At 47.0% G+C, this 17,365-nt stretch overlaps 1 protein-coding gene across 1 annotated transcript; it reads left to right on the top strand.

Moving 5' to 3' along the window:
- The first annotated feature begins 500 nt into the window (after window positions 1-500).
- Window positions 501-13,463, top strand: LOC128711305 (receptor-type tyrosine-protein phosphatase-like N). Its single transcript, XM_053806172.1, has 5 exons — window positions 501-639; window positions 9,951-10,004; window positions 10,334-11,663; window positions 11,762-13,054; window positions 13,157-13,463. Exons 1-5 carry the CDS (start codon window positions 501-503, stop codon window positions 13,461-13,463), a joined length of 3,123 nt encoding a protein of 1,040 aa, XP_053662147.1.
- The last annotated feature ends 3,902 nt before the right edge of the window (window positions 13,464-17,365 follow it).

Genomic DNA, 17,365 nt, shown 5'->3' on the forward strand with positions numbered 1-17,365 from the left:
ATGTGGATCTTGGCAGGTGGGGAGGGACAAAGAGCAGTTTGATGGACTATTAAGGGCGGCCGACTTTTCCGATCCAATAAAGCCTACACACTTTGCACGGCTTTGGCTTGGCACCGTCCAGATGGTGCTACGGATGGAATAGCTGATGACCGTTTCATATCCGCACCTGGCTCGGGCTGTAGGGCACATGCGCTGGGCTAATTTTCCCACCGCTTCCACTTGGTTTTCCGACCACAGTGATGATACCGTGACTGGCGTTCGGTTGTGTGCCCGTACCGGCCGAATTAAATGAGTGAAATTAATCGATCGACTTCGGATCTAATCCAATAATTCGTTTTGTCACATTTACTCCACAGTAATACTGCTGCACGCACGGACCGAACACGCACGTGTAACAGAGCGATAAAAAGGAAGGAAAATAAATAAAAATCATCAACAACAACAACCGGGAATACGCGCAACCACCGGAACACTTTAAAGTGATGATCTAGAGCGCAAATATGTCAAATACTGACACATCGACGACAGTGGCAGCATGGACAAACACTTGGCAACACTTGATGCTGGCCGCCGGTCTGCTGGCGCTACTACTGTCCGGCGGTGGCACTAACATCCTCGTCTCGGCCGAGGGTAACATCGGTAAGTAGCAATTGCTGTGAAGGTTCCATTCCACTTCTCCGTAGGCTGTCTACAACCAGCGAAGGCTTTGAAATCCACTTCACAAAAAAAAAATAAAGCAAACAGGAAACGAATAAAGGAGAACAAGTTTTTCCTCGATCGATAAAGCTCTGCAAAGCCCGACATTTATCCCACACCCTCGCACATTTCCAGCACTCAATCCGGTTCGGCTTCCGGGAAGCGGTGAAACCGCACCTGGATGTGAGCTGAATTTTAGATGCCATTTTACGCCCCGTTGCGTATCATCGTCGATATGCCGCTTGAAACCGTGCCCGTGGCTCGATTAAGCTGTAATAAGATGTTTGTGCGTTTCTTATCTGTCCCCGTTTTCGGTGCTTGCATAATGGAAAAAAAACTCATATCTCACACGTACGATTTGTAAAACTATGTCAGGCTTCGGAGGGGTTTTGTTTCCAGCAGTGAAAGGAGTGTTTGAGCCGTTTACGTAATTCGATGTGAAGGATTTAAATTTATACCGTTCCATTTGTATTCTTACTTATGAAAACTCGAGAACAGATGGCATTTTTACAGCTATATTTTAATATGAAATTTATTAATAGAAGATACACGAAAAAAAAGACCAGACATTCTAGACGATGCACATTCATAATTGATATCTTCACGTTTATTTCAAAAATTACAGTAAATTTGTTCCAAAATTTATGTTTTTAATATTAAAGTTTAACGTATTTTTAGGAAAATTTGATATTTAAAAAATACAAACTTCAATTCCACATACAAAATTACACGAATTGCCAAAATTTTAGGATTCGCGTAACTCAGGAAAAGACTGTACAGGCAGTCCCCGAGATACGCGGTTTTTGGAAATTTATTACCAGAGTTAGTTAATAGCACAAAATCTAAGCAAAAAGGTGTAAAATTGGTCTAAAATAGCTTCCTTTGCCATATAAAACATTTGTTTTTAGTTTATTGTATTCTATCAAAAAGTAATTGGTTTGCTGAATATATTACTTACTTTGAAGTATAGACGATTTTGCTCCCCGATTCGACTTACGCGGAAATTTGAGATACGTGGATTTTTCCCGGTCTACAACAGGCTGTTATAATAGCATATCGCAGGAATTGTCTGTATTTAAATTAATTTTACTCATAATTGCATACCTTTAGGCGCATTTCATTCACCAATGCCATACCGTAGGGAATCTGTTGACCAATTTGCCCAAAAGTATGCAATTTGCCAAACATATCACTTTGAAAATCAATTCCAGCGATTATTCCAACGGAACAATTGATCATTATGGCTAGCTGGCTTAAAAAAAACTAAAATAGAACGAAAAGTAAATTACCATACTCGAGGAAAAATTGCTTCCTTCAGGAACTTTGCTTGTGATGTACGACGTGTAATATATTTTCCTTCAACAACATTACATATTACGCCGATTGGACCGTTTGAGTAAGGAACCTTCCACCAAAGCTTATCAGACAAGCAAAATTACGTCACGTCGAGAGACGAACATGCAGAAAAAAACGTACCCCTCGTGCTCGTGCTATGATTTACCGACTGTTGCATAAAGATTCCCCTTTTGGCACTATTGATGTACGTGTTGCGCCGAGAATGCTCGACGTGAAGTGTGTGTGTGTGTGCGGGTGTGGGAGTTTTTGCCTAAACACTTGGCCCGGTGTACGTGGTGCTGCGCAATGCACCTGCTGCTGCACTAAAACACTCCCACACACGTACGGCAAGCAAATGGACGGTGCTTCAGCTTTCCCGAATGGCCTTGAATTCCCGGCCACCGGAACGGGCACGGGTTGCAACATTCCTGGACGCTTTGCTGGCTTATTTGCGTAGCAAATGGGGCTAGTTTTCCTGCTCGGTGCGCACTCCGGATTGCGGGAATTAAAGAGTTAATTGGATTTTTTTCTTTCATATTGTCGTCCAGCGGAAGGGAATAAGTTCATTTGTGTGCAGCGCACGTGATTGGATTTTTCTCATGGTAAAAGTTTCTATTAATATTTGCACCAGTTTATGCTAATGTTTTTCACACACACACACAGAAAATGCATAACGGGAGCCAACCGACGATCGAGGCGGTCTTTTCTAATGAGATCATTCTTGCAAACATGATTCAATTTCGGTCAATGCAATAATATTCCACCGAGCAGGATACACGCAGCACCGGTGTGCCGTTTGGTTCGTTTCGTATCGCACACATTAACCGTCCCGCACGGGATGGTTGGGCAAATGGAATTGCATCATTGCATCATTGCTGCACACAAGTCGCATTTCGCACCACTGTCGGGCACAAACATTCTCGTTGCCGAGCACTGGCAACTGCGCCAGAAATGGTTTTTGCACCCCGGTTACATTCATTTCCCACTGACATACCAGTCGGCCGACTGTCTGATCGTGCCTGCGCTCGGGGCAGTGAGAAAAACGTGCCGGACAGCATCTTTGTCACCGAAGCGGGACGAACGGTGCTTGCTGTGTAAATATGTCTACGAACATTTTTATTGCTTCTGCACGGCCCATCCCATCCCCTTGCTGGGGGATCGTTTGCAGGGAAACTGGCCTTGATGAGGCGGAAAAATGAGTCCTCTAGCGCCATAGCGCTCACCCCGGTAAGGACGGACCGGTGATGGATGGTTTGTGACATGCAAAGGGTTGAGGCTCAGTGGCTTGACAGGATTAAAATCATAATCAATGTGGAGGAAGCGCACGTTTTCTTTCCTTCCATCAGCGTTCGGATCGTGATGGAAGGCCGTCTCGTGCTTGGGGCTTGCGTTGAAGATTGGATTAATGCTGCAGGTGAGTTATTATGCTACGGGGGTGGTTGAAAATAAGGACACCCGGGTCGTCCCATTTCGGATAGCGGATTAAGTGCGAAAGGATGCTTAGAAGTAATAACTTTGCTGGTACACATTTCGCTTTAGCACGAGACTACGTCGGCTGCGGGAAGGATTGTCGAGACTGTGAGGGGATTACTTTAATTTCTTCCCCAACTAAGAGATTAATACTTTCGCATTATGATATCGATGATAATTCGTCTGTGTATAATATCCAACGACGATTATATCTACTCATCTTTCGTGTTGTTGCACGACGACTACCACGACGGTGGCCTTCATACAGCCACAGAAGAAAGGAAAAACTGCGATGAATAATTGATGGTACCTGTCCTTGTTTGACCTTGTAACCTATTCCTTCCCCACCGTGTGCAAGGCTACGGTGGTGATAATTAAATAAATGTATTTTCCACCTGTTGTGAGCGTGGACAGAGATAAATATACATTTACCACCATCTCTGCTGCGTCATTGCAGCAAAGGTGTGACCAGCCGGGCGGAATTCTACCCACCTAAACGGTACACAAAATGGCAGGCCGTATTAATTTGTAACATAATCTATACACCATCAACGCCTTGCTTGGTAACTGCAAGATGCAAGATAGCGCCATCTTTTTTTTGTTTGTTTGGAAGCCATTTTCTATCCATCGTTAGGGGAAGAGGATAGAAAGTAGGCGCGTGCGGAAGGCGATACCTGGAGTATATAGGACCTGGTGCAGTGAGGGTTTATCCCGGGATTGTTGCTTTTGTTCGAGCGAACATTGATAATGCTTTTGGTGCAGCTGGAAGAAGCTGTTTATTGAAAGTCGGTCGAGCGGCTATCGATACCCACCAACCGGGGAGCTTTGGACCATTTTTTTGTGTTATCCTTTATATAGGACTGGAAAGAGATTATCTAGAGGAGCATTGACATTGGACAACGACAGCTTACCCATTCCAAAGCAGGATGTCGGAAGATATCGGAGTGCCGTTGACAGTTTATGAGCCGTTTGTTTGAATTTTTCGTTAAAGAAAGGACAAGGATAATGACATTTTTTGTAACCTTTTTTCCACTATCGACTCACACTGCACATCAGGATAAGATGCAAAGCACTCTGTACAGGAAACTATACGAACTGTTCCCTTTTGTGCTTGTCCATCTTGACCACTTGAGGCAGGTGATGCTCGTTCCTGGGGAGAAAATAAACCAAAAGTAAAGTAATACTTGTTGAAGTTTAAAACTCTCACAGAGAAAAAGGTCAAGTGCATTTCGTAACGTAAGCTGCTTAAGTAAGATTACTCTGGTTACGTTAGATGGACATTTCGCTTTAATGCTAATCTGTTTGATTAATTTCTGATCCGAGGTATACAATTTTTATATAAGTTTCGGGACTTTTAAACATTTTGCACAATATATTGACGTTATATAAAATATCCTCCAGCTAAATGGTTTATTTTGGCGGCGAAGATGTTGCCCGACATTACATACCCGAGCGACACCCTAGAGACCCCCTCCCACAGTCACATCCCATCGTTACATTATGCTCCGTATGGGTGTAGCAAAAGATAATTTATTCCAAACCGATGCTCCGGCACATTTGAAGTGCCAGATAACTCGCCTCCATAATCACCCCACACGGGTACGATAAAGTGGAGCGTACGTGATTAAGGTTGTGAATAAAACGAGCCAAGATGTGGCCAACATTACCTGTTGTGCGATGGAGCGGCACAGCTTTTCGGAGCCAACAAACAGCGTGACGCTTTCGTGCCTTTGCGCTTGTTACCAACGGGGAGTGCTAGCTATTAATCTCAATGCCTAAAAAGTACCTTAATTCACACTGCCGTTGATGGAATGGACGTGTAAAACCATTTTCCCGGAATGCATTTACTTCAAATTAAGGAATTCAAATATGACGCCTAAAAGTATGCAATCCGGATGGCAAAATAATCGAGGCGGTATGCTTTTGTCGTGTTTTTAAGCGTTTTCTTGTCGAAATAGCGTTAATCTGGAAATAAGTAGTGAAGCATTTGACCCTCGATCATTCGAGCTTGTTAATAATTGACCCGGCAAGGATTTCCTGTTATGAAGTAACACGTGATCCACATTTGAATTATGTGGTTTAGTCGAATCATTCGATAAGTATGCGGTGTCACTTATGCGATTGGTGTGACAAAAATAAACCATTCATCCATTCCGTACAATATAAGCTTCCCAATTCACGTACTTACAACACCTGCCTACAGCACAACACGTTCGAACAAAAAAAATCGCGAAGAAACCCCATCAGCCATCTGGGTATGGAAAAATGGGCGCCAAAGCACAAAACAAAAAGTCAAAACCGGAAGCACCACACATTAAAAACCGGCCTACCATTGACGTTGCAACTTTGGCACAGTGCCGTTGCGTGAATGCCAAAGGTTAAACCGATGTGGGTCGAATAAAAGGCGAAAAAAGCACACACACACACACACAACAGTGCCGCAGCTCTAAAACGACCCACGCACGATTCTATCTCCGGCCGAAAAAGCGGGTCTGAACGAGGGACACGAAGGAAAAAAGAACACGGTTGGCAATAAAATATTGTCGTACTAAAGCAAAACAAACTTGATGGAAATTATAGCATCGCGCTGGTACGGTGCGGGCCAGTGGAAACACCGGTTCTAGTTTCCCTCTAGTTCACCCCTCCATCCCTCCCTTCGCTTTTCCAGTTGGTTTGACGTCATTCGCCCTTTAGCGGTTTTTTTTGGTGAGAGACATGAGAGAGCGCTTATACTTCACCATTTTGCTCTCGTGCTGAAGAAAGTGAAGGAAAAGCTCTCACTCCCACTGAGCGATCCGGCTGAAAACGGTGCTCACCGCCATCGGTTGACTGCGTCAATTTGACAGCTTATCACTCGTTTTGTTAGTGTGTTGTGCTTTGTTGTTTTTTTATTGTTAGTCGTCACCAACGAAATGCGCAAAACAAGAACGGTATGAAATTGCGCTTGGTGAGAAACGCAGGCGGGAACAGTGCCTCGCTATGCTACTAATTCATTGTGTTGCTTCCATAGCAGCATGATGCTTATCTACCGAGCGACTCCCCCCCACGGAGCTTGTGTGGGCGGTCGATGCCATTCCAAGGGCCGACCCCTGGTGGGTTGGGAAATGGTGGGAATGCAAAAGCTTTTATTGGAATGCGGGATTAAATTTCAACAATGTAAATCACGGAAAGGACAGGTGCACATTGTTCTGCTGGCGCTTCCAGACGATTCCTGTTCCAATAATAGACACCCGACAATGATACGCCATTTTCACCATGCCGGGACACATACAAATACGGCGAGTGTGTTGGAATGAGCGTGACCTCTCCGGACATCAATTCGATAGAGCTTGCTTTAATTTCACTCGAATGGCGTCGTGGTATTTTTGCCTGTTTCTAATACAATATATCTGGCTTACTGTTAAAAGTAAGTAAAACAAAAAAAAAAAAGCATGCGTTTGACGTCATTTTGCGTCAAAAATGTTGTGCGCCTAATTACTTTTTCCCACGCATAGGAGACCGTTTCGAACCGACCCGACCAGACGACGAAGAGGCAAAATTCTTGCACCAACGTCGGTAAGCATGTGTCACGACCAGTAACGTACGCTAGTAATCTGTGCGTGCCAGAAGATGTTCAACATGTTCGTACAACGCTTTTTTTCCTCTCGCCTTATAAGCCATGTTCCTCTAATGGTAAGATGGTAACAGGCGAGATTCTTGCGACGGTTCGGAAACTTCCAACGCAAGTAATAAAAAAAAAATGCCGTGAAAAGATGCACACGAGTTGCACTGATGGAGGACGAAACCTTTTTCGCCGGGAAACGGTACCACAGTGGAAGCAAACAGGAGCAACGGAGGAATAATTTCACTGCTCTCGGGTATACCGAAAATGGTTCCCGAAGTATTATTTTTAGTGCCCACCACCGTACCATCTGCTGGTGCCTGCTGGTTAACAGGTTTTTATTTTATTGAAATGTTGTTTAATATTCCTCCCAGCAGGAGGATGTGGAGCGGCATGTGTGCGTGTGTGAGTATGCGTCACAAAGCTACAGCTGGGAAGGTACACAGAAGAGGCCAACCGATGGCGACAGTTTTATACCAGTTCGATTGAGGGACGCAAGCAAAAACACACACGGTCCAATATCTAACCCAGCACATCAAGCGTCAGAGGAATGTTATGTTTTCCCCCCCTAGTTTTCCTAACGAACCCGCCGGAAAGCGCTGTTTCTTCTGCCGTTGGTGTCGTGAGCCAGGAATTTATTTCATCACAACCAATCCAACCTTCCCTTCTTCGAGCCTTTCCGGAAGAGAAGCATATGTTCACTAAAACCAAGGGGGAAAGGCTCTTCTCGAGTAGGTCGAGTGCCGGTGGGCAGCCGTCAACAAGCGGCCAATCTATTTATAGACACCCCGAAGCTCTGAATCAAATTGAAACGTCACGAGTCAATCGACGGACCGATATCGATCTGGTATGTAAGTGCCGTTTGCTAGAACTTCTGTGGGCCTGTTGAAAAGGAAAGAGAAAATAAATGGTTGTTATCGTGGAAAGTAGTTTGAAAGTTGCTTCTTTTGGAGCCGCGCTAAGTTAATGAGGTATTACTATCGGTGAATTAAACTCTTTCAGAGTTCTAATCCATTCTGAAACGATCTTATTATGGTAGTTTCGGATTACGGGTTTCATATTTTCACACAGCCAACTCTCCGCTCGAATACTGAAAAGTGCGCCTAAAGCTATGCAAAACACACTACAAACTATTTCGCCTTGGAAGCCTTGAATGCCATACATTTTGCATACTTGCAGGCAATACTAAACCTACTCGTAATTGTGTCGAGTGGGGTTTATACAATCTGAATGCACACAATTTTAATCGATTTGATCTTTCATCATTTAAAATAAATTCCATTACGCTATGGCTATGCCCCGTCTCATTTTGTTCTAGAATCCATCCTTTTTAAACTGAAAGATGACATGATCTAAGCTAAACATAATCATCAAATAATCACCATAAATCATTGAATGCTTCATCGGAGCCTTTTACGCTGTTCGTCCTTCTGGCTCCGGGACGTCATTTCTGTTAGAAAAGCAAACAAAAACATAAAAGGCACACCAACCAAATCAATATGTTACGCAAAAGGCTGCAAAACGCAACGCAGCAAACAGAGCGAATGAAACTCTCCGCCAAGGAGTGCTAACCAACGCCACTAGGCTGAAGCACTTTTCATGTCGCCATCGAAAGAAATAAACCACTCACCTAAACGTCAGATAATCCTGTCACATCCTTCATCCAGCCCGGTTGGCTTGGTTCCGCCAAGGGAGGTACGGAATGATATGCCAAGGATGTTCCGTCGGGTTCGCTAATGAGGTTGGACAAGGGGGGGATGAGCTTGCAGCAAATAACCACACCGGCACGATTCGGTTTGCAAGATTCTGCGAAAATAACGCTTCCCTGGCACGATATCGGAGTTAGAGATAGGCCACAAGGGGGGATGAAGGTGGCCCAAGGAGCAGCGTGTGCTTGTTGATGTCTACTCGCTGTGTATTGTGGGCAATAAAGAACAAGGTTTCACTGTATTTCACAGGCACGGCACAGTGGAACGCTCCCAAGATGCTCCAAGATGAGTTATCTCTCGTTCTGTTTTTCAGCCACCGTATGTCCTTGAAGTCATCATCTGTGATGCAACCGATGGGAATTGTGTGCCATGGCAATCCCGAGAGCGCCCTCATCGGCCGTGGGTGTTTGAATCGACCATGTCCCAGGATCCTCATCGCTCTGCCATCTGCCTCGCTGGCAAATGATTAAGATTGAGTCAGTCATTGCGTTTAGCGCGCTTATCATGCCCATTCTCTTTAGTAATCTGTTTTCACGATTGAAAAGAGATCAGCGAGCACCATCTTGTACGTGGTTCGCGGTTGCTTTTGTCGCTCGAGTTTATTTATTAATCCAGTGAGATTCATCAAAGGCTTTCATCTTCCTGTCTAAGCCCTGTCACACGCCAAAGATTAGAAGAGGTACCGAGATACACACAACTCCCACGGCGTGTTGCAGAGATACTTTTGAAAATACTCCTGCGGGTTTTCCACATTGGCAACACGGTGCTGACCGTAGGACGGTGCGAGTGGGTTGCTCTTTACGCCCAGCGAAATACACCCGACCCAACCGTTCGGGGATGAAAGGCATCTTAAGGTGGTGGATAAGCACCGGTGAGCCTACTTCAAACCGGTCTCGTTGTGCTGGAAAAATGCTTCCTTCAATACGCTATTAAAGTTATCACGATGATTTATCTGTTTCTGTAGCGGTTTGAGTGTCTGTGCGAGGGCTTTGCAGAGCAACTCAACTTGGCGTAGGATAATTATTCAAAGGGCGAACGTTAAAACGCCCGATTACGTTGGAGTATGCTCTCGACTAATCACGCGCTTACTCGCACTAACGCATTATCGGTGTTTTTGCTTTCTCTCTGCTCACTTTCAGGATGCCTCTTTGCGGAAACACTCTGCCTGGAACACCTGGAATGGTGTTACGATGGTAAGTATCACAACACCCGATCCACTGCCAGTGCATTTAGCACGGATGAATATTTTATCCATCGGTTGGGGAGGTCCATTCCGTACCGAGCGCTCTCTTCTTGATAGCTATCAATCAAAACCCATCGGGGGAAAAAAAAAAAATCGCCAGTCGTTGAGCGAATCCAATTAAGCTTCTCCTTTATCGGAATGACTAATTTCGGCAGGATATTCAACCGTGTATAAGTTTTCTAATTAGTTCTACTCCCGTGATGATCTCCAGACGTCTCGTGTAATTGATCTCCCGTTTGGTTGTCATTAATTGATCCACACATTAATCGTTTCCTCCAGACTTCGCCTTTGGAAAGTGTCTACCGCAGTATGGGCTGGAACCGGAGGAACTCTTCCGGAAACCGCTCGAGGAGGACCAGAGCCGCATCCTGGCGCGTATGCTCGAGGAGCTCCAGGGGGCCGGCCTGGGCTGGGAGCACCCGTTCACCCAGTGCCGCATCCAGGGCGCCCTGTTTGCCATCCGCACCAACTCGGAGATCCCGCAGACGCTGTGCGCTAATCTAGCACCGGACCCGGAGATCCTGGGCCCTCAGAGTCCGCTTGCCTTCGTACGGTTCACACCGCCGAACGAGGAGTACGCCGACGAGGTATACTATCCACCGCCGAAGAAGGCATTCGCGAAACAGCAGCTGGAGTCACCGGTAGAGTTGGACGTTCTGCCGGAGGTGATACCGTTGGATCCGCGCGGTCCGCCGATGGATTTCGAGCGAGCGCGCCTGCAGGAGCTGCAACGACGTATTGCGCTTGGGCGCATGCTGAAACAGTACGATGCCGACCAACAGCAGCATCCACCGGACGTGACGGACTATCTGGATACGGGGGTGGATGTGAACGAGATCGAGGACAGCCAGCTGTTACCGTTCAAGGCAGCGGAAGGTGAGCGTGAGTGGGCGTACGGTACGAGCAAGCGCGGATCGGGCATCTTTCGCGATCAGCAGACCGGGAACGATGAGGAACGGGCTCTGAAGGAGCTGGTCGAGCGTCTAACGCCGGCCGATGTCGATCCGGAGTTTGAGTACATCTATCCGAAGACGTCCTCCTTCCGGGAGTATGCGAAGGAGCATCACATTCCGAAGATTTCCAACTTTGCGCCGGAGAACGTCAACCGACTGCAGCAGGAAGCCGGAGTGGCCAAGGCGAACGACCCGAACGTGGACAAGTTCTATACGCACCCGCACAAGGCGGTGTCGCACGCCCGCAATGAGATACCGGCGACGGGAAACTTCCGCGAGTCGGCTGTGGCCGCGTATGCACCGGGGCCGGAAGCGGGCGGTCTGTACACGGAGGGAGGGTTCGTGTACGTGCCGAAGTCGGGTGGTAGACCGGGCAAGGACGAGGCACGCACCCTGCTGGATAACATCCTTGGCTTTACGAGACGCGAGCGGCTAGACGTGAAGAAGCCGGGACCACCGGCAGCACCACCACCATCCGGTCAGAGCCCGAATGAACCACCGAAGGAGAAGGCACCGACGGAGGAAAAGCCTCATGCTGCCGAAGGCGGGGAAGACAAGCGGCCAAAGTCTAAAAAGGAATTGTTTGCCCACACGGACGATGATCATGCGCCGCACTCGGTCGACACGGAGTACGCGCACGTTATCCTGAAGAACCCGTAAGTGTTGTTGATAGACGGTTGACGGTCGCATTGCCTACCTTTAGGCGTTTCGTGTATAAATTGCTTGCTTAACTCGACGTTTTCCTTTTCTCTAGCATCGACAACTGGAAGGATGGATCGCGTATCGTGGCCGCTCTGGCGGAGTTGCTTAACATGCAGGGCTATTTCACGCATCCACGAGTCGACCGGCACGAGGTATCGTTCCGGGTGGAGGCGAACCCGGACCGCAAAACGGCCGCCGATGTGGCCAAGCAGATTAACGACAGCCGCTTCAAGAACAATCTGTCCCGTCGGTTGGGAGTGCTCGTCATTCAGGCCGGTGTCGGCGACAAGACGAAGGAGATGGATGCCGTTTCATCGCAGCGTTTGAAGCGGGTGGAGGACGGCCCGAATGTGACGCACGTGATGGCGTACATGTTTGCCGGGGCGGGAGCTGCCGCTGTCATCGTGGTCGCGATGACACTGTTCCTCATCCGCAAGCACGACAAGAAAAAGGACAAACTGGGCGGACTGCAATCGGGGCTCGGTGGAGGCGATAGTTCGAGCAAGGACTATCAGGACCTTTGCCGGGCGCGTATGGCCGGTGGAAAGACCGGACCGACCGGGTCCGATTCGCCCGGTGGACGCATAACGGCGCTGACGAAGGAGGCCGAAGCAAGACCACCATCGTCCCGGTCGAGTACCTCGTCCTGGAGCGAAGAACCGGCACTAACGAACATGGACATCTCAACCGGACACATGGTACTGTCGTACATGGAGGACCATCTGCGCAACAAGGGACGATTGCAGCGCGAGTGGGAAGCCCTGTGCCGGTACGAGGCGGAACCAAGCGCACGGGATGCGGCACTGCAGTCGCAGTGTGCACCACTGAACCGCCCCGGTGCACCCTTACCGTACGATCATTCGCGTGTCGTGCTGAATCATCTGGCGAATGCGGAGGGCATGGACTACATCAACGCATCCACCATCACCGATCACGATCCACGGGCACCCGCGTATGTGGCCGCCCAGGGACCGATGCAGTCGACATTGGCCCACTTCTGGCAGATGGTGTGGGAGCAGGGTGCGGTCGTGCTGGTTGCCTTGTGCCGGCTGCAGGAGAACGGTGAACCGGCGTGTGCCCGCTACTGGCCCGAGGAAGGCGCCGAGGTGTACCACATTTACGAGGTGCATCTGGTGAGCGAACACATCTGGTGCGATGACTATCTCGTGCGTTCGTTCTACCTGAAGAACCTGCGCACCGGGGAAACGCGTACCGTAACGCAGTTCCACTTCCTGTCCTGGCCGCAGGGTGGCGTACCGACGTCCGCCAAGGCGCTGCTTGACTTTAGGCGCAAGGTGAACAAATCGTACCGCGGCCGTTCGTGTCCGATCGTGGTCCACAGCAGGTGAGTCGAGAGAGCGCCTAAATGCAGGCAATGTGGCGAACATTTTGGAGCCATTTGGCTGTATGGTCATTTTTAACGCTTTTCTTGTTGCCCCATTCGTAGCAATGGATCCGGCCGTACCGGTGCGTACATCCTGCTCGATCTGGTGCTGGGTCGCATGAACAAGGGTGCCCGCGAGATCGACATTGCGGCGACGCTGGAACATTTGCGCGATCAGCGTGCCGGGCTGGTCGCCACCAGGCAACAGTTCGAGTTCGTGCTGATGGCCGTCGCGGAAGAGGTCCACGCCATCCTGAAGGCACTACCGCAATCCACCGGCAGCAACAAGGGCTCGCAGGATCAGGAAAAGGATGGTAACGCTGCAGCACCGGAAGCGGCTAAGACCGGCGACAAACCGGTGGACAAGTAAATCGTTGAGGAATGGAACGATACGTTCAAGTTGAAGCAGGAGAGTTTTATTTCATTGAAAGTGATTCCTTTTTTAGAGTTCAGATCTTACTTTAAATCAAGTTTTAAGATGACAAGTTATGGGAGACAGCCTCAGGAATATTATTTGCGTATCTTTATTTGAGTTAAAGCTAGGATAATAGTCTCATTAACGTTCCGTTGTGAGTTAGTTAACTTTGATGAGAAGTGCTTTCGTTTTAACAGATGATTTTATAACCCGTTTCCAAGCTTAGTAATTCTCCCGTGTTTGGGAATATTGTTACGCTACGAGCGAAACGTTGATTAATATGACGACGAAACAAGCTATCGGCGTTTGCGGAAGATTCGATTAACTAAACCTACGCGAAGCGATACCGGATGCACGCACTCAAACGGAAGACGGCAACAAAATGAACCGAACCAGGCAACTCTACTCTACAACACAGAAGTTAATGTAAGAAAAAAAAAATACCACACAAACGCAACAATCCGGCACAGCACAAATGCACGGTAACAAAAAAAAAGGCGAACCCGTTCTGCGACCACCTGTATCGGGGTAACGGTGTACGGTCAGATTTGGGTATCCCAATCAGCCGACACCATCGATCGACACGAATCGGTCCCGTTTTCCCCGATCGGTCCACTTTGCCCACCAGCCTGCAAAGTGAACCGATCCGGGAGTGAGACAGGGGAAGCTGCACACGCTGTACCGTTGCACTTGGAAACGCTAAAACCGCGCCAGTAAACCGAAATCGACACCTTCTTTTGAATATCATCCTTGCACAATGGCAGTTTTTCTCCCATTGCCGGGCGTAACAACCCGGCGAGCGGAACGGCACTAAACGGCAAGGAGGCAACAGGGCAACCAGTAGGAATACCTTGTGAAACCAAACGGAATACTTATCATTCGCTTAATCACATCAATCATGTTACTTACTGGGCGGGGGTGGCCCCATGTGCAACCCCCGCCCCAGGAAACAAATCACCTATGTACCTCCTATAATAGCATGCAAAACAAAACTGAATCATTCCTACTCCCCCTCCTCCTCTACTAAATTTAGCGTGTCTGCGCGTAGCTGCGGACGGGTATCGTTGACGGCATGGCCAGAATGGATATTTATCCTACCACTTCTACCCCATTACAAACCGCATACAAACAAATGGAGATACAAACGTCATACATATATCTATACATACACATTATTATATATAAATATATACATATATTATATACAGTATATTATATTAAAGACAAACCCAAGAGATAGAGAGCATACGCGGGAGACCGTCAAACCGATTTCTCCCCGGTAACTATTTTAAGCTACTAAAACCACTGGAGCTGATAATGATGATTATGATTATATGGGTGAACCAAATTAGCGAATTGAAAAGTATATATTTTGGCATGGTGGCTAGTTGTAGTGGAGATGGAGGAGTTCGTTTCGTACAAAAGGTGGCGAGTGACCAACGCGGAATTCATAGCACAAAACAAAGCAAACAAAAAAAAATCAAAATCGGCACACAGCGATCAGCAAGCAGGTCTTTACCAGTGCAGCTATTAGGTAGGAGTAAATTTAAACAATACCTAGGATAGATACGGGCTCAGCACATCTAATGTGCGTTGATAGCAGGCAGAACAACCATCATCAACAAGCAGGACACAAAAAAAAAAAACAAGGGAATGACAAATTCACACCACAGCCACACATCTCACAGTAGTGAGAAGATTTCCGGCCGGAACGTAACTCACCGCAACACGAACGAACCGCAATTTTAGGGGAAATTAACAAAGGATACTATCGGAAAAGGGTGAATCCAGAAGGGTGGCTTGGAGGGGTTATTAGGAAAGGAAAGAAAATATATATTTTTTGATTCCTTATTGTAGGAAACAACCGTCCACGCTGTCTCTACTGCAACCGCCGAAAGCGCTGCGCCCGGCGATCAAATCCGGGCGAGTGAGAGCGCGGTACGCGAGGAAAACGTTTACAGCGGTACGTCTCGTTGGTGACGCTTGACAGATGTCACTTATGCATCTCGTTGACGGAGCAATTGTGCCGTGACGCGCGCATCTCCGGTTGTAGTAGTAGGCACGCGTGTGTGCGTGCTGTCAACCATTTAGTATACATACTCACGCATATATAGAAAGCAGCCGAACCTGACACAGTGAGGAAGAAAGCAACACCTACACTACACGAGAAAAAAAAACATTTAGTGTTTAAAATCCCATCTCTCCCCTCCCCAAAAAAAAAAACTAAGCAAAGAAAGCAACTAGGCGATTGTAATTGTTCGATGAAAATGTGTACTTTATGAAAGTAAACGAAACAAACCCGTTACTGCTTATTCCAATTTTACCCAAATTAGTGATTTAATGTGTGATTCAACGTATGCATGTTACTAAAGCTAACCCAAACAAACAAACAAAAATCATAAACACATACACACACCCTCAAATCTATCTATAGAGCGGCAACTATCTGGGAGTGTGCGTGGGCCACTTACGCGCCTCAACACGCGTATAGATGAGCAGACATTGTACTTTAGCCGCACCAGGTTAAGTGTTAACCTTACCGTACAGCTCAACAGCGCTAAGCAAGCGATCTTTCGTGCTCGCAGCGAAGGATTGCCAAGGCTCGGCCAAGCGTTTCTGGTCACTCACACACACACACACCCTTTGCCATCCAAGATCGTGCACAGGGCAGCTTGAAACCCTCAACTCCAGCCTGTTGCGGGTTTTGAGCCTGTTCGGGGAGAATTGTGTGAGTACATCATGGGACGCCTTGAAGCCAGTCGATCAACAAAACCAACATGGCGCCCACGTTCGGCATGGGTGAACGTTACCGGTGGGCTCGTTTGTTCCAGTTTGGATGTTTAGGATCGGTATGGAGAGTGTTTAGATGAGGAAACCTACTTAGATGTAGTTATACTTCGGCCGTACACACTACCTTTTCGGCTGTATTTTATTTTTTATTTTGGGGGCATTCAATTTCCAATCCACATCGCCAAAAAAAAGAAGCTAAAACTAGCAAACAAAATGAATGGCAAAATGGCATAAAAAAAACAATTTTAACCAACTAATGCTAACTATAGCAATACTGATACGGATACTGACTGACTGGGACTGGATGGGATAAAAAAGTTGATAAGGGAACACGCGCATAACCGAAGAATCGTACCCATGTCGTAAACCTCGGCGTGATGCGATTTTCCTTTGGGCGCGCCAATTCCTTTAGCAAAACAAAACGCTAAATCTTTCACTGTTCACGAGCATCTGTTTTCTCTCACACTTTATATAGATGTATTTAGAGGGGGAAAATCGAAAAGCAAATACATATTACACCGCACCACCAAACGGGCCAACTCGGGAAAAACGGACCGATGAAACCGATGCTGGCGCCATGTTGTGTTTTAAGTGCGAGAAATATAACTATGCTAACCAACAAACAAAAACCCAATGTACTAAAAAGCGACAGCAGCAACAAGCAAAAAAAAAATCCAAAACTCTACGAATTGATTAGGCGCAAGATGGTGGTGGTGATTTGTTTACACTTTACAAGAACAAAAACGGGCAAATCGGAAACAATGGACATACCATATATGAATCATAAACAGAAACTTGCTACAACAAGAAGAAACAAAAAAAACGGGGCATGTGAGGTAGGCGTGAGAGATTTAAAAAAAAACGAATTAATCAGAGACTGAGTAAAACAAAAGTAAAACAAAACAAACTACAATTACACAACTACCCAGAACAAGAAACTGCACGTTTCGGGAACTTATTTTGAATACTGTTACCTAACCTTGTTGAAGCACAACGCGAAACACGCGCTTTATCTAAGTAAGTAAAGATGAATAATAAACCGGATTATGTTTCATACAAACTCTACT

Source organism: Anopheles marshallii, chromosome 3 (assembly GCF_943734725.1).
Source record: "Anopheles marshallii chromosome 3, idAnoMarsDA_429_01, whole genome shotgun sequence".
Taxonomy (NCBI): domain Eukaryota; kingdom Metazoa; phylum Arthropoda; class Insecta; order Diptera; family Culicidae; genus Anopheles; species Anopheles marshallii.

What these genes read in the sequence shown, in the direction of transcription:
- LOC128711305 (XM_053806172.1), top strand. Translation starts at nt 501, where the DNA reads ATGTCAAATACTGACACATCGACGACAGTGGCAGCATGGACAAACACT. An exon ending in CCTGGAATGGTGTTACGATG is followed by an intron (nt 10,005 to 10,333) that starts GTAAGTATCACA and finishes CGTTTCCTCCAG; the next exon opens with ACTTCGCCTTTGGAAAGTGT. An exon ending in CCGATCGTGGTCCACAGCAG is followed by an intron (nt 13,055 to 13,156) that starts GTGAGTCGAGAG and finishes CCCCATTCGTAG; the next exon opens with CAATGGATCCGGCCGTACCG.